This window comes from Centruroides sculpturatus, unplaced genomic scaffold (assembly GCF_000671375.1).
Source record: "Centruroides sculpturatus isolate CEXI.00-Female unplaced genomic scaffold, Cexi_2.0 scaffold813, whole genome shotgun sequence".
Taxonomy (NCBI): Eukaryota; Metazoa; Arthropoda; class Arachnida; order Scorpiones; family Buthidae; genus Centruroides; species Centruroides sculpturatus.
Genome location: NW_019385070.1, coordinates 264,804 through 284,048, shown reverse-complemented (window position 1 = coordinate 284,048; position 19,245 = coordinate 264,804). Strand labels below are relative to the sequence as shown.

General features: G+C 31.0%; 1 protein-coding gene across 1 annotated transcript in view; it reads left to right on the top strand.

Moving 5' to 3' along the window:
* LOC111634195 overlaps positions 1-19,245 on the top strand; it is a 35,602-nt gene that overhangs the window by 1,311 nt on the left and 15,046 nt on the right. Inside the window, exons 2-3 of the mRNA XM_023378910.1 lie at positions 11,918-12,099; positions 12,177-12,277. Of these exons, the coding sequence (XP_023234678.1) occupies positions 11,918-12,099; positions 12,177-12,277 (283 nt within the window). The remainder of the gene's footprint in view (positions 1-11,917; positions 12,100-12,176; positions 12,278-19,245) is intronic.

Genomic DNA, 19,245 nt, shown 5'->3' with positions numbered 1-19,245 from the left:
GTCTTGCATTTTTATTAGTCATGTTTTTTTCCATTTGTGGGGGTTAAAGAATCTGTCCAATGTCGATTGCTTTTCTCTTTTGTTCAGGATTTTTTGAAAGTAATTAATAGTATTGTAATTATAGAGATCCCCAACCCCATTAACCTTACTCTGGTTTGGATGCCATTTGGATGATCATTGTTCTGACATCCTCCCATTTCTTCAAAAGATCTTTAGTAGCAGATGTTGACATTGGTCCTCTTTAGTCTTCCTCTTTTTCAAAAGAAAACACATCTTGCTGAGTTTCTTGGTATTCTTTATTTGAGAGTTCTTGGAGTTCTTCTATAGTCAGATCAGTTTCAGGTTCCATTGTGAGCTCTAAAATGCTCTTTATTTCTCAGATGTGATTTTCATTACTTCATTAGCAGCTTAAGACTTCATGATATATCTTTCATAGCTAAGATTGTGCCTATTGTAGACCTGTTCAAGCCATACTGCCTAGTAACATCAAATATCTTGTGCACACTTTCTACCTTGGCTATTGTCTCTTACTTGGTTTCTATGGTGAACAGTTCTTGACACTCCTCTTTTTAGGCTCCATAATATTATCAGTTTCTTTTTTTAAATAAAAAGTTTAGAAAAGCACTTACAAAAATTCAGACAACAGAAATCAACTAGCCCACAAAAAATTATTTAAATGCAAGGCCTGGATAAAATTCGAAATTTGGTATTAAAACGTTAATGAATTTGGGAGATGGTTCGTTCAGATATATCTTGGTGTGGGAGTTAAACTTTCACCTTTCATAAATAAACCCGATGCAAAACTTAACAAATGCCTGTCCAATAGTCTCCAGAAGGCTATCAAAAATTATTTGTTAGAAAGGTAAACTAAAAGCTGGAATTACAAGGAGAGTTTCAAAATTCGGAGGAATATTATACTATATGATTGGTATAGGGTTGAATGTCGATGTTGACATCTCCCGCACTCTGAAAGGTTTTGAATTGTTAGCTGAACACAAGGGAAAATCAATTATTATTCGTTATTTTCCATAGCTTCTTTTTATGTTTGTTCAGTAAAGTGTTCATTGTCTGATCATAAAAATCTTTCATGAAAGTGTTCGTTATCCGATTTTTTCACTATCCGAACTGTTCGGTAACTGATCACCCACTGTATACACTGCATTCTATTAATTTGCAAAACCTTTTTAATTATTGATTTTTGACTAGTCAAGTGTTCCAAAAATAACATTATAAAGAACTTTTAAAAATTTTTTGTGTCATTTTCTATTGATTTTAATTTTGTTTTTGGCATAATTTTTACTTGAAGAATCATTTCCTTTTGACTTACATTACAACTTCAACATGCATATGATTTCCCCCTTCAACTCCCCAGCATTTAAAGTGTAACTGTTTCTAATTCAGCAAAAATTATATGAAGTACAGTACATTGTACTATTAAACTTCTATATATGAATATAATGAAGTAATTTTTAATATGTAGAAAAATACTATTTCAGAAACATTTATTAATATAATAGTTTTTGGTTTGTTTTCACCATATTAAATACATTGTAATTAATTTCACAGAATATAATAAAATGAAACATATAAAAAAACAGTATCATTAGAAAATTAGATTCTTGAAAAATCTCAAATGACATTAGACAAGAGAAATATTTCTTTTAAAATTTATACATGAAAATATATTTGGTAATGTGAAAATGAAAGTTAAAATTGTGAAATTAGACTAATTTGAAAGAAAAATATTCTATTTTTATTCAAAATACAGACAAACATTTATTTAATAAAAATGATCTTAAAAACAGATGATGACAAATTTCTCTTATTTGGTACAAACATGAAATTTTTAAAAATTATCTTAACTCCTAAGCAGAAAGCAGTTTATCCATCAATAGTACTTCAAAGAAAAAATATTTAGTCCTTAATTATATACTGCTAAAATTCACTCAATTTTAAAGACACATTGAGTGCAGCATTAACAGTTAGCCAAATATCAGATAAGAAGTAAAAATACTCAGTGTGTCTTTACTTCTTCTTATCTGATATTTGGCATGAAGATCAAACTATATTGTGTTAAAAGCTTATTTCTATGAAGATAATTTAAAATATATTTCAGTAATTTCTGGAAATTTTAATTATATCATCCATAAAAATACATTATTCTAATCTAATCTATATTGTTTACCATACCTGTTTATGTTGTTTCTGAATCTCCCTCCTGATAGTCAACAGATAAAATAAAATATACATTTTTTTATTACATATGAATTTTATTATTAATATAATAATATAATATCCATTTATTTATAAAAAAAAATACAGCAAAGCTGCTTTAAGGAAGTAATCAGTCCAACAACAACAAATAAATATCATCTACAGTCGACCCCCCTATAACACTGTTGATTATTCCGTTTTATATGAATTCCATGTTGTACGAGTCACTTAGATTTTACAAATAAGTGTGCCAGGCTGTGAACGGCTCACGTATTTTTAAAATCTAAGTAACTCGTACAACATGGAATTCACATAAAATGGAATAATCAACAATGTTATACGGGGGTCAACTGTATATAACAAAATCAAACTGATAAAGTTCTTTTATTATCATTACTTTTCAATCTAAGAGAAGTGTTGATAACAATAAAACTAAATTTTAAGTTATACTGGTAGCAGTTACCAGTGTAACTTAAAATTGTGCCTTGGATAAAATGTCTATGGTAAAAAATTAAATTTCTGCAACTTCTAGACAAAAATCTTACAATTTTTTCAAAAATTTTCTGCATAATATTGCATCTTTTAAATTGTGGATTTTAATACTTTTTCTATAGCATACATTAATTATTGTATTTGCAAAATCAAGAAATGTAGGGTAATTCTAAATTATTGTTGGGATTTCTGTGTCCTATAATTTTCTAACTAGAAACAACAAAATAAAACTGCTTACAGAATATGAAAGTGTAACTAAAAAAATATTATTATGTGTAGAATCTATACTGCAGAAGACTAAACAACTTCAATTTGCATGTCTTTCATGGCACATATTTCTCTTCAACTGTCTAGCATTTGCAGTGTATCTGTCTCTACTGAAGCAAAAATTCTGAACTTCAGTTCATCGAAAAATTGGAGATTGCTTGGAGGAAATCATCCAAACCAAGGTCTGAATGGTCCATTGTGTTGGGGTCATCTAGAAGATGAGAGGCAAGTACAATGTAAAGTACACACATTGCTTCCTTTTGAATAATTGCTATTTTGAAATATGACATCCTATGACCTCTCAGACACCAATCTGGCAAATACAGCATTGCCAAATAAAACTTTTTGAACTACACTTTCATATTCTGTAAGCATTTTTATTTTGTTGTTTCCAGTTGGAAAATTATGGAATATGGAAACACTGACAATAATTTAGAGTCAGTGTGTTTTTTACAATATTTAATAGGATTATTTACTTATAACAATTGAATTATCAATTTATTGTATTAATACTTTTAATAGTAACAAATTAAAAATATATTAAAAAAGTTCTATATACCAGTGTAATCTAAAGTATTATATCAGTTTTGATGTCAAATAAAACTCCAAACTTTTACAACCAAATTCTTAACTAGATCATGTTTGAGAAATTTAATTATTGAAATGGAGTATCTTTTATGACAAATGCTCATTTCTAGCATCAAAATCTTAAAACTTGAGATTAAACTGTTATATTTTGTTAATACATTACTTGTAATTCTTATATTATTAATTATAATAACAGCTAAACACAAGTTTATGTGGTTTTTCAAAGTTATCATCTCAATGAAACCAAGAGCTTGTGATGAAATCATTGAGTGATGAAATCATTCATTTGCATTTACAAGGTCTGTTCAAAAAGTATCGGACCTTTTTTTTTCCCGCGTAAACCAATGATGCACGAGAAACCTCCTTCGGTGGAGTTGTTGAGGTGACAGTCATGCACAGCCCTGAATTTTTTCCCGCCTGCAGGAAGCGTCAGTCGTTGGCAATCGGCCTATGAGTGAGGTCATGTAGTGCGCTCTCGTCGGATTCCACTAAGCTGGAAAATGAGTGAACAACGTGAGCAGCGATATTACATCAAATTTTGCCAAAAACCTTGGCGATACCCAAGCGTAAACCATTTGCAAGATTCAGCAGGCTTTTGGGGACGATCCTCGAGGCCAAAAAAAGCACAGCAGGTCTGCAGCAATATCAAAGATCATGTTGACAGTTTCTTCGACTCTCGTGGGGTGGTGTGTCATGAGTACGCACCACAAGGCCAAACCATCGCAAAGGAGTACTACCAGGAGGTCCTTCGTCGTCTTTCCGATACAGTGCGACGCAAACGACAGGATCTGTGGTTGATCAAAACTTGGCAGCTTCATCGTGATAACGCATCCGCCCATTCTGTTCATCTGATTCGGGCTTTCGTCGCCAAACATAACACTCCTGTGGTTTGTCATGCTTCGTACTCTCCCCATATGGCTTTGTGTGACTTTTGGCTATTTCCCAAGCTGAAAATGCCGCTAAAAGGAACTCGATTTTAGTTTAGAGAAGACATCGTGCGGAATGTGACAGACCGGCTGATGGCCATTCCAAAAGATGCGTTCCAGCAGTGTTTCCAGCAATGGCAGGAACGCTGGGAGAAGTGTATACATTACCAAGGAAACTACTTTGAAGGGGATTAGGGTTTTGTACATCAAAATCAATAAATTTATTTTTGCCGACCAAAAGTCCGATACTTTTTGAACACACCTTGTACATCACATAGAAAAATCTGGAAGCTGAGTAAATGAGTTTTGTTTAAACTGACTGCCAACAACAAACTTCAGAGAGTATGATGTATTTGTTAAACATGCGATGAAAAATGGACTGTCTACAGAACATCAAGCATTTGTATCATTGTTGTCATCCAGTTAATCTATACTGGTAATACCTAAGTCTAGCATCCACCAACAGAAAATTTTGCTGTATGCCTGATGGACTACAGCTGTTGTCATTCATTATGAGCTCTTGCCATTGGTCAAACAAACATTGTGGTGATCTTGGCATAGCTTCAAAAATAGTCTATACTTTGTTCATTACAAAAACAGCGTGCCCAACCAAGACAATGCTTTCCTTCATGCAGTGTAAGTAACCTAAGACAAGCTTTGGAGCTTGTCTTAGGTTACTTACACTGCAAACAAACCTTGTTTTGTTACTTACACTGCAAACAAGCCTTGTTTTGGGATATTCTACCCATCATCTACATTCTCCAAACATAAAAACTCCAACTACACTTTTTCTTCCCCTAGGATGTGCATAACCATCAATTTCAAAATTGAGAAGCACTAGAAATGCAGCTGGCAGCTTTCTAAAATTCTATCAGAGTAGCATTTAAAACTTGTATCTCAATAAGAAAAGGTAATAAATTATGCTAATGCTTACTTTTTTGAACAGAATATCTCAATTCAATTTTTTATATATAGCTTAATTTTACTTTCAAAATCACACTAACTTTTATGGTTACCTGATACTATAATTTTGGCATATTTATAAATATTTCAAAATTTTTTTCTTTTAGAATAAATTAAAATGAATTAATGTAAAATTAATAAACCCATTCATTACACACAGAATATGACAAAAAAAAAAAAATTTTAAGTCAAACTTTTTTATAATCTATTTAATCTAATTTTATAATCTATTTAATGGGACAAACAAAAACGTATGAAATGCAATATTCTTTAATGTAATAAAAAGTTAGAGCTTACATTTGTATTCATAGTTACTGATGTTTTCAAGGAACTGCATGGAGAGGATAATTTTCTAAAATAAAAATAAATTAATTAAATATTGTTTTTATTAAAGTAGTCACTAAAATCTTATCAAATGCTGAGAATCCAGGCAATTATAGTATATTTTATATACAGTATAAGATTTACTTGAAATTTGTATTTGTTGCTAAATCTTTTATGTTACAAAAGCAACATAAATATTTAAATTTCAATTATATTTTACTGCTTATATAATATACATAAAAATAATTTAAATTTTTATGAAAAATTTTTCTGAAAAAAAAAATTAAAAGTGAAGACAAGATTTATATTACTTGTATGTCAAAAATAAATTTTGGTTATATTTTACAAAAATTTATATTTTATATCTCAATATTAACTTTATGTAGTTACATTAGATAAATTTTTATGATAAAAAGTTTTTAAAAAAATAAAATTTATCTATTTGTAGAATTTTCTGTATTATGTTATTCTGTATTCTGCATTATTATATATATATATATAAATGGACATGTATGTCCCTATATTTCACTTTTCCACAAAAACTACACATCGCACGTGAATGGTGTTTGTATGTGGTAGTAGCCCCAAGTCTCCATTCGTGCATAGGGGTGGTTGCGTCTCGATAGCTATAAGGGTGCGGGAGATATGAGGCTGAAAGTGGTTGAAAGTGGCTTTCTATTTCGAATGTTTTGTTCGAATTTGTTCGAATTAAATTCGAACATAAAATTCGAATATTGGTTCGATTATAGAACGATTGTAAACGTTCCATAAACGTTGAAAATAGTTCGTTTGACTAAACGTAAAAATTCTCTAATTAGTCTGGAAACGGGGGACCTAATTCTTGCATTCTGTGAAAACGGGTAAGATTAGCTATAACGTAATCATCTTAATCTTCACTATCGTTACTTTTTGCCCAGCGAAGCGGGTCCTTGCAGCTAGTAGATAAATAAAAAGATTCATAAAATAATTTAGCTTCTCAATAATTTGGATTTATTTATTTCTTACATTTATGATGATGCCATACTGGACAAATGGTAGCTTCCTCATAATAAAACAAAACAAAATACACATTTTACATATAATACAGTACTTTTTTACCAACATTTTTAAAACATGCATAAGATAAATATAAAAACCATTCTGCAGGTTTTATAGATTGTAAAAGTCTAAAAAATTTATTAGACTTTTACAATCTATAAAATAATAAGTCAGTAATTCAGAATATTTACATACTGAATGTATTATTTCTATTAACATCGCCAATTCTCATTCACAAGCAAACAAAAGACCTAACAACAGTCCATTAACATATTTATAACACAATGTTTGGTCAAAATATGTCAATATTTTATTTAAATCTGGTAAATATTTTTTGTAAAAAGTAATAATAATAAATCCTTCTAAATATTACTACTGGATTATATATTGTTAATACTTTCTCAACATCTATTATAAATTAGAATATTTGTCATCAAATGGAATATTTGCTCAAACAGAAAAATACTTGTAACAATTAATGTTACAATAAAATTTTTTAGTATTTTTGTTAACATTAATAGTAACTTTTGTTAAATTTAAGTTATTAATTTTGCTTATTGAATTTTATCTGCTCTTTAAATTATTTAAAACTTCTGTTTGAATTTATATTAATGTAAAATTATAAAAGCAAGAAACTGAAGTTGATCTTGTAATTAATTTCATTTTTTATTGGAATAAAGATGAACTTATTTGATGAAATTGCTGTTTAGAGATTAGGAACTAGTATCTAAATGTTAATAAGTGAAAAAGATTTTTATTCGTAACTAAAATCTTAGTAAAATAAATATTTTATAATAATAAAAAAATCATCAATCTATTCCAATGCTTAAGTACTTAAATCTGTATTGTGACATTTTCAGATAACCTTATAATTCTATAAGAGAAACTTAATACTAAAACTTTTTCTGTCTTAAATATTAATGTTTCTGTAACTAAAAACTTATTCAACAAATAATTTTCCAGGATGTTTTGTATATAATCTAAGAGAAGTAATGATAGTAAAAATAAATATAGTTGGTTTATTTTATATTGAGATGTTTAACAATAAGATACTATACTACAAAGAAATATTTAATATGTATAATATAAAAAACTTACATGCTTTTTTGTTGACTGAAAGTTTCTGAATTTATTTCATTTGCAGGTCTTTTTCTACATCTGTTATCATCATCTTCTAAATCACTTTTACTAAAATAAAAGTATGTTGTAAGAAATGTTACATCTTCACTTATTATTTTTATATATTTGAGAAAAACATATATTCAAACAGAAAAGAATATTTCTATAGAATATTTATAGAATAGATTTTTCAAATAAACATATTTATAGAATAGAATACTTATTTAAAAGTATTTAAAATTTTTTAAAAATTTAATTATATGTCATCAATAAAAATAACATACAGTAGAGTCATTTATCCGAAAGAATTCCAGTCGGCAAATTTAAATTTTCGCTAGTGCTGTGGCATTGCAATCTTTGGCTATATCTTGGGCTACTCCAATATTTTTTATGTTTGTGTATGTTTTAGCTGGCAGCACTGTCACTTTTGTGTGGTGTTTTTCTGAGGACTGTGTGTCATGCTGAATCGAACGTTTTTGATACTAGATCACTTCTAAAGTATAAATTTTTTTTTGTTTTTATATTTTTCAATATATTTATTTTGTTTGTAAAAAATAAAGAAATAATTTTTAACGATACAATAGCCACGATTATTATTTTAAAAAGTTTACGTTAGGCTTAACATCGACGAAAATTCAACGCGAAGCGACACGCAACGGAGAAAAATTTCAACACTGGATAGGTTAATGTATTTTTTTGTACATAATCGGTTATCTGAAAAATAACTTATCCGAACAACCCCAGTCCCCAATTGATTCGGATAAACGACGTTCTACTGTACTTCATTATGTCATATTTACTTACATTAATAAACCACACATTAAATTTGCCTATAAGAATGTGCATAAATGCAAATTGTTGTATGTTGTCAATACAATATATATTAACATTCAATTATGAAATGATCAAACAAATGTAAAATGACAACTAATTTTCCAATAAATTACCATAATTTTTCATTCATCAACCCTTTTACAAAATTAGATTTAATTTACCAACCCCTTACTATACTAATGCAAACTAAGAATAAATCACAAATAGAATGAATTAAATAATTAAATAAAAATTTATAAAATTTTGTTTTGTTAAAGATAAAATCAAAATGTTCAGAATAGTGTGTTTTATTTATTAAAATTTAAAGATTTATAAATTATTATAACATATTTTCATCATGTTTTTAAATATATATATATATAAAAAACAAAAAACATTTTTGTTTACTGATCCTAAACATTCCCTAGTAATTTAAATCTGGTTATTAGTATCAGTGTTAGCGTTCCAAGGAGTCAGTGGATTGATTGACTGCTTGAGGACACTAGTTACCAGATTTGAAACCCCTGGTTTAAAACAAATAATTAATCATATCTTGCTTGCAACTTTTATTTTATCTGCTATGTATATATAAATGTATTCATTTATATATACATAGCAATTATTATTAATATATTGTTAAATTACATTTGTACTATATTATATAACAATAACATGTCTGTACAATCAAAATATATTATCATAATTTGCTTTAATAAATGTGTAAAGTATAATAAAAATCAAATATCAATTTAACTTTTATTATATTTCACATATTCATTAAAATTAATAATAAACAATAAACAAATTACAATAAAATACAAATTAATGTATTTGTAATTTTATATCTAAACTATACTATCATTTATTTTAACAATCTTATAATATCAACTAGTTAACAAATCACATCACTTCATATAACTCTCATCAAATCACTGTGGTGATGAAAGATAACAATAATTCTGATCTAGATATTACTTTTCTAATTTACATCACTCCAATTTCCTCTTGATCTAAAGTTATTCTAAAAATATAAGTTATAACATCATGCAGAAAATAACTTATTATTTATTATTAAAATTACACATGCAAATAGTTACATTTTATTTATTTGTGNACGTTTTACGTAATTATAGGAGTTTTTTACCGTTTTTTACGGATACCGTCGCAATTTCTTCGCAGTTTTATAGGAATCGTAATTATAGGAACCCGTTTTATAGGGGTCTACTGTATATATATATATATAAGGCCAGTCAGCAACTTTGGCTTTTTAGGGGGGAAAAGGAAAACTTTCAGTAATTGCACAATGGGGTAAAATTACTGTAAATCAGCAAGAGAATGCTGTAAAATGGCAAGCAGCGAGAAATAGTAAGAGTTAATTATTAATTAATTACTATTACAGTGATTTACATGCATAAGCGCTTTTACTTCAAAAATTTTTTCATCATAAAAATATTCAAATATCTATGTAGAATGTGTTTTTTATATTTTTTTTTACCATATAAAAAACATATTTTTTGATTTTTTTAATAATCTGAAACCGTGCTTCGAACTTTGTTGCTTCAAACACAATGAAGTGTTAAATTAAGGCACTTCATTGTGTTTGAAGCAACATTTTTTTTATATTTCTCATGTTCTCATGATAATCTGTTGTTAAAATATAAATAAATACTGAAATATATCGTTGCATAAAAAAATATATGTAGTATTTGTAATTTAAATTTTGGAATAAATTTTTTGGTATGCAAGATATACTGCAGTATTTGAATATTTATGTGGATTGATGACGTACCTACGATATGCAAGTTTCGAGGTTTATCAAAAACTAGGTGGATAGCACATGCAGAGTTCTGGTCAACTCTGCATGTGCTATCGTGATTGTAGCTCAAGTTTAAAATGGGATAAGAGATGAAAATACTTTCTGATAAATCCCATTTCCTTGGAGATTAAACCATGTTTCATTTTGAAAACATCGAAACTGAAAAAGAAAATTCTGTCATTTCTGAATCGCGTGTGCAGGATACTTGAAACATCAGTGACTGTCCAATGAAGAAAATTAAAATTTATTTAAGACCAACAGATTCGAGACTAAACACGCTTAGATTACAAGCATGTGAACAAACTTAAATGTCATTGATTTACTCCATTTTCTGGCCATCTCTTAAAGTGAAATGTCGAAAAATAAGTTTTCAACTTTTTACTCTATTCTAGATTGATCCTTCAAACATAATTTTTATTTTTGAAGGATTAATCCGGAATTCCAGATCATCGATGTATTGGTTATAGACTTACGTTATGAACATTTGTCTTTAAAAAAATTGAGCTACGTGTGGGATTGTTATTTTTGCAAAGAATCTTTATTAAAAAGCTCGATCAGAATAGAGACATACCAACAAAGGAAATTTGCGTAATAAATGTTGATAAAGCCAAAGCTACAATTTGTTTGTCTTAAAGAATAAAGAAATTTCAGGAGGATATTTGCTTCTCTGGTCCTTTTTTATGGGCGCACTTAACTCATGCCATGTCGAAAAAATGCAATCTCCTCGAACCGACATTACAATGATAATAATTATGAATGTGAGGTTCTAATACGTGTTTTAATTAGAATTAATTCAAATTAATTATAAAATTTCTAAGACGGGAAATTTCGGTTGTCAAATAGGATCAAGAGATCGTGTTAGTGATGTAAAACAGAGACCGGAGGGAAAACTACATATTTATATCGTAATAAACGCGACGTGAAGATGATCGACGTAAGAGAATGTCGACCGAGAGAGAGAAAGAGCTTTGTGAAGATGCTTGTATACAAGCGTCCGAGTTTAGACAATCGAGAAAAGGGGTAGGATTAATAACCAAAAGGACATCTGTTAGGTCGTTTATCTTCTCGTCACGTTTATTTTGATATAGACATGTAGTTTTTCCTCCGGTCTCTGTTTTACATCACTAACACGATCTCTTGATCCTATTTGACAACCGAAATTTCCTGTCTTAGAAAATTTTTAATTAATTCTACTTACAACAAGTAGTAGGAACCTCACATGAAGTGTTGAAATTTATCGTAGATTGCTGTGACGCTAGATCTGCTAATGTTAATTTAGTACCCGTATTTTATTACAAAATTGATGAAATATTGTATAACTCATATTATTATCTAAAGTCGATCAAATATTTTGCAGGAGGTACTCATGTGGAACAAAATTTCGAGGTACTTTCATATCCAAATGACTATGCGATTGATACTCCTGCTGGAAGATTTAGAGAAGTAATTAAAACATGGGCATCTGAAATAACAAGTTTATCTGGAAAAATTATTAAAAATTTTCGGTCTGCTGAAAGCCCTAAAAAAAATTGGGTAAATGTAAGTTTCAATTTACGCTTTCTATTGTAACAAGAATACTAACTCAAATTTTTAATATTTAAAATTTTTATTTTCAGATATTTCGGGCAACGACGTATAAAGTGGGATGCGATTCTATAAACTATAAAGTGGATAACGAAACATATAGGGAAATATATGTATGCAATTATACACCTGCGTAAGTATAATGAGTAAGTCTACATAAATTATGGTGAAGTTTTAAGCTCCAACATATAGGATGTTTTCGAAAGTTCTCACGAAACTTAAACAGTGTGTTCTGTGGGTCATAAAAATACTTTCTTACAAAATTATAACAATTTTAAAATTAGCTTTAATTAAAAAGTTTTACACTATACAAATTAATAACAAGCTATGGCTTTGACATTTATGTATTGACGTTTTTAAGTGTTATTTATACGATGATCCATTACTCTAACTTAAATGCGGACATTTATTTTATGTATAACTGTGCTAACGGCAATACATGTGAAGAACGACTTTACAGAGGAATTTTCAAACTACTGTAAGCTGGAAAGGAAACATTTTCGAGTCTATGTTTATATGGAATTTCTTCATTTTTATGACCTAAAGAACATGCTGTTAGACGGCCAGAGGACCGAGCGGTTCAGGTGGGAGTCTACTGCTCTGGTGGATCCGGGATCGTATCCAGACAGGTTGAAAAAGCCTCTCGAATTTTTCAGGTGGTGGTCAATCCAGGTATGTCGGTCCCCCACTCGCCGTCCTATTATGAGTTTGGCTGAACTCATAATGAGCTTGCTAAAAGAGGTCCTCTTATGCCCACAGGGCAGAGTTTTACAAAAAATGCATTAGAACATAAAAAATTTTGTCTGGAAAAATAAAATGCGTGTGACTTAATATTTAATTATTAATTATATTAATTACAGATTCATTAGATTGCAAAAATATATGCGTTTTCAGTTGACTTGAAAACAATCTAAATTGCATAACTTATTATTTTATAATCAATTCAGAAATTTTATTCTTATGTTTATATGCATATAAATTACATCTATCCTGTCTATCTGTCAAGTTAATAAAAATGAATTAAGTGGCCATAAGAGAAAACGCGTTAGAATGACTCAATAGAAAAGTCCTTCATAAGTTTTTGCCACATCCATTCAGCTGATAATGACATTGAGGTCCATTCCATTGTTTCATTTAATAACATTTTCAGAAGTCGACTTAATAATCACCTCTAAATTTTATTAAGACAAAATTTTAAAAATTTAATTTATATAAAATGTTAATTGACTACGATATTCAGCATGAAAATTGTCAATGATGGTGATTACTTACTTGGGAATTGACCAGCATTGTAGTCGTGCTAGAGCGTTTCAGGACGGAGTCCTGTTACTTTTTTAAGCAAAGCCCTTATACTTTCTGAAAATCTAGGTTGAACTTTAAAACTATATGCCTCGGATAAAACACAGAAAATTACATCTTACACAGTTTTTTACACTGATTACGAATATATAAGGTCATTTTTGGCGCATTTAAGCCGTTTTGCAGATATTGCGTCAGAAAATTGCGCTTTGCCCATACAAAACTGTAGACTGTGGCGATTCAAATACTCGACGGACCGGGTAGCTCCTTGCTATTTTTTAATTTACTACTACATTCCTGGACTGAATACGTATTTATGGGGATGGGGACCGACATATCCAGATGGATTACCTCGAAAAATTTTGGGGGATTTTTCGACCCAAACGGGAGCCGAACCTGGGTCTCCCAGAGCAGTAGGCTGCTACTTAGACCGCTTGGCCATCCGGCCACATTTAATGTGACTACGCAGTCATAAGTTATTTAACATCCTTACTAGACATTTTTATTTGTCATGGACCAAAGTATGTTTTACATTAGCCTATATTTTATTCAAATTTTGAATAGCATGTAATGTAAAATATTCCTTGATTCATGGTAAATAGAAGATGCTGGAAGTACCCATTGCCAGCATCCACATGCATATTCACCCAACGCACATTGAGTCATAGTAAAGAACTAGGAGGACAAAAGTCAAAAAATGGATAACTGAAAATGACTCTTACATGTTTATGAATTAAGAAACAACATTCCAGCCAGACAGTTGCTATCAATAATTTTTAAAATACGCACCGTGGCTTTGTTTTAACCAACAATGAAAAGCATCAGTTTTATATCTCTTTGGAAGCATAACGTTATTGTCGTTTTCGGACTTGTTTTGAATAGCTGTTTCGCTCGCTGTTTTTGAGTGTTTTTGTCAAATATTAAGATGGATAGTAATCGCCAAGGTATGTATTTATTATGTATATTTTATTAATAATAGTCAATGGTAAAATTTTATAGAAAATAATCGCAAACCGAAGGGATTTCACGGGGCGTTGACATGTACTGGTAGTTAGCAGAAGGGAACTTTTTGAAAAACTAAGAGAAAAAGATAAAATGATAGGCGGGTCATCCGAATTATAAAATGTTATCGATAGACTACATTAAAGAAAAGTTTAATTTAAAAAAATCCAATCAAGTTATGGAAAATGAGTTACGTGGAATCATTTCTTCTTTTTCCATTTGTCTAAGTCAAAGAAGGAAGAGACGTAATCGAAATTCATTTTTTTGTTTTTTTTCATTCATTTTGTTTTATTGGTACAAAAAATAATTGTACATTCCCTGGTCCCGCTACACGCATTACCAGGGATAGAGTATATATACAATATTAAGTGAATATTAAATTAAGAAGTAATACAGAAATAAATGCAGATGATGAAATAAGTAAGATAAAATAAATTAACAAATAAACAATAAACAATAATAAATAAAATAAGATAAATAAAACAAATAAACATAACAAAAGTTCACGTAATATAAGTTTGCAACAAAAGTAAACACGTGCTATCAACAATCACATTAAAAATCACACGACGTGACAAAAACCGAAACAATTACACATAGAATAAAAATACATGTAATAAAAACAAAATTAAAATAACATTAAATCAAATACAAAGCAACTAGCGCGTAAACACATTACATGTAAGGATGCAACAACAACCAATCTGCATAATATTAGAACTGGATGAGAAAAAGTATATATATATTATATTATACAACAGAAATGCGCGTGTAGATGCTACAAATTACATTAAATAACCAGGGGCCAAGACGATTAATTGTAGATAGAGTTGTGAGTTACAGTATTGATATGCCTAGCAAGTCTCTTAAAAGCATAATATATTTCCTTTGTACGCCAAATATCAGAAGGGTTGCAAGGCCACATAATTCCCAGTTCCTGTAATAGTAATTGAATCTCAAGGCGTGAGTCTATCAAAAATCATACAGTCAAAAAGATAATGTATTGCACCATCTTCCACACCACAGGCTTGACAAAGTCTAGAATTCCTATTAGTAAATCGAGCAAGATAACTTGCATATTTACCGTGATTGGTAAAAATTTGTGAAGTGTAGTAATCAGGAGTGTACCAATTAATCTTGAGAAACTGCAGAAGATCCGGAATGAAACTGAAGGTAATATGTTGTCTGTTCTGGTTCCACATATTCTGCCAGAGTTGTATTGTGTCTAACCATAGAAGATGACGTAACGAACGTTTGCTAATTTTGTTATAAGATATTGAGAGTGAGTCATTCATAGCAGCTTCTTTAGCCAGGGAGTCAGCTCTCTCATTCCCCAGCACTCCCTGATGAGCCCTAATCCATGTGATAGTGAACACACAGTGGGAAGCCAAAATAGCCCTGTTAATATGTTGAGCTAGTGGGTGCAGATTGTTATTCTGAAGGAGATTATAAACAGACATAGAGTCTGTATGGATATGAACATGAAGAGTATTATAATTATGATTGATATAGTCGATAGCCATCCCAATAGCAAATAATTCAGCTTGAAAAACAGTACATTTACAGTCAAGCCGATACATTTGATGTACAACTTCAGAATTATTAAGATATATAACAAAACTACACCCAACCTTATCGTTAATGTGTGAGCCATCAGTATATACGTCAACATCAGCACTGTATAAACTAGTAAAACTACAACCAGAAGTTCTGTCTGGTGAAAAAGTTTCTGTATACGGTATTGGCCACTCAATGTCATTATAACTAAGTGTACAATTCGAGATCTGAATTGTCTGTCCCCATTTAAGATGTTGGAACTGTAGTTTTTGCAATATAGCAAGATCTATAGGTGGCTTTTTAGCTAATACCTGTAAACAGCAATTACTCACAGTCCTGTATGCCTTGGTGATAAGAAGAAGTGCGCGTCTCTGAGAAGACAAAAGCTTTCTTTTAGCGTGCACCTTACGTGTGGCCCACCCCCAAGAGCCACACGCATAAGTAATAATTGGAATATAGATTCCATCATAATTGGTAGACATGGCGGCAGAGGAGAGGCCCCATTCTTTCTTTGCTACTTGGGAAAATGAGTGAAAAATAAACCCGGTCCGGTTTGTAATATATTCAATATGATTGTCCCCTGATAATCGAAAATCTAAAATAACCCCCAGATATTTTAGTGAACGTTCCACTTTGATGGTATTACCCTGCATTTTGCTATGTGGGGGGCGAAGATACAAATTGGGGTGTCTAGGTTTATTAAAGACTATAGCTCTATAGTCTTTGAAGGATTGAAAAGGAATTTATGTTTAATACCCCAGTTAAAAACATGTTGGAGCATAGTTTTAGCATTACATTCAATATCAGCCCTCGACTTGCCACCTAACAGCAGGAATACATCATCAGCATAGGCACAGATTTTTGTGTGTCCAAAGTCTTCGAGAAGAAATGCATCAAAGGTAATATTCCATAAAAGGGGTCCAATTACGGACCCCTGTGGACACCCAATAGTAATGTTTTTACAAACCTGATGTTGACCATATCTTAAAATGGCACTACGATCTTTCAAGTAATCCTGTAGGATTTTCAGAATATTACAAGGGCAATTGATTTGACGAAGACGATATAAAATGAAGGGCCACCATGCTCTATCAAAAGCTTTGGAAATATCCAAACTGACCCCCAAAACATATTTATGGGTCTCGAGCAAATGTAGAACATGGTTGACCACCGTCTCAATTGCGTCTTCCGCAGAACGCTGCGGGCGGAAGCCGAATTGTGCCTCACTCAGGCTCTGGTTACATTCAACAAACCACACAAGTCTCCCAGTAATTAACCGCTCCAAAACTTTACCCAACGTAGATAATAAAGAAATTGGTCTAGTATCGTTTACAGACCCTGGTTTTGGAACAGGTACAACAGACGCAACTTTCCATGCATGAGGAAAGATAGAATATTCTAAACAGGTGTTATACATTTTATAAAGAAAAGTAGGAATAATATTCCATAATCCTAAAGCAATTTCAGCAGTAATANTGGAATATATATTGTTGATGGAGGTCATATTTTTCTATTATAAAAGCATTTTTGCGATAAAATACATTGGAGTAAATAATTTTGTAATTATTTAACATTTTTTGTCCTTTCCTATTTGCTTTTGGCTACATTAAAGCATTTTTTTGAAAATATACAGTAAGGTTCCATATTACCACCCGATTTTCTACTTTTGGACTTTTTGTACAAAAGCCTTCAAAAACCATACTTACAGTTACACTAGCGAAAAATCCAATTAGGAACATTTAGTTTACTAATTACCAGTACTTTTCGCACAAAAAATGTGGGTGTAGTTATGATACCTTGTTTACAATTCACTAAAATGTAAATGGGGTTTCATAATACCACCTTCTCCTCTAATATTCCATAAAAGAGGTCCAATTACGGACCCCTGTGGACACCCAATAGTGATGTTTTTACAAACCTGATGTTGACCATATCTTAAAATGGCACTACGATCTTTCAAGTAATCCTGTAGGATTTTCAGAATATTACAAGGGCAATTGATTTGACGAAGACGATATAAAATGAAGGGCCACCATGCTCTATCAAAAGCTTTGGAAATATCCAAACTGACCCCCAAAACATATTTATGGGTCTCGAGCAAATGTAGAACATGGTTGACCACCGTCTCAATTGCGTCTTCCGCAGAACGCTGCGGGCAGAAGCCGAATTGCAATCGAAATATCAAACATTTTTCAACAAACAATCATTTATGGCTCAATGATTAGATAATTATCGAAAATGTCGTTTTGCCACAAACTAATGCAAGCCGTGCAACACCACAAAAACAAATAATGGGACATCCCAAAAAGGATTTTTCGAAAACTGGAGAGCAAAAATGAGAAAAGTTCAAGAAATTATTGATGATCGAAACTTGAATGATATTACTTATGCTGCTGAGGTAAACTTAAGATTATCTGGAAAAAGAGACGCATCTAACGTAGTAAAAAGAAATATGCAATGTCCAAAACGAGCGACAAGATTGAAAAAAGCATATAATCGACCATTGGTTTAACACAATATACAGGGTCATTATAATTAAAGTTTGACTATGAAATGGCCATAAAAGGAAAACTACTGGACAGAATGTTATCAAACTTGGTAATAATTTACAGGACGTAATGGGATTTTATTTTCCGCAAAAACAAAATAGTTCAAAAACTCACCACCAGCGAGGAATGGCGCTGTATGCAATATTGTTAAACGAAATAAGACATGAAGACATGGGTTGAAAATGTTTTTAATCGTTTCTAAAACGTGTTACAAAGCATGTTCAATGTGGCAGCTGTTTTATGTGGTTTACTTAGTGTTTATACGCCCTTCGTGATGCACTTAAGACCCCCCCCCGCGAGACAGGAATACAAACACTTACTCTGAATGCTTTATTCGGGGTCCTACTTGGACCGGGCGATCTCCACTCTTATACATTAGTCACGGCCATTGTCTTGCACGTCTCTCTCTCTGTAGTGTTGCCAGATCTTACCGTAACATGTTTCCTTTTTTTTGACAAATGAAATGACTAAACACATAAAACTTAAATACATACATACTGTATTTACAAATTGAATCGAACAGGAGGTTTAATTATTTTTCCTGATCTAGTTCATGTCGGAGTTTGAAACTCCTTTTCTTTTGAGATTGCTACTTCTTCTTTTTCCTCAGTTTGTTCCTTTCCATTTTCTCGTTTCTCTTCACCTTTCCCTTGAGGTGCTTTCCGGGGCTGTGATTCGGTTTCAGATGCACTCT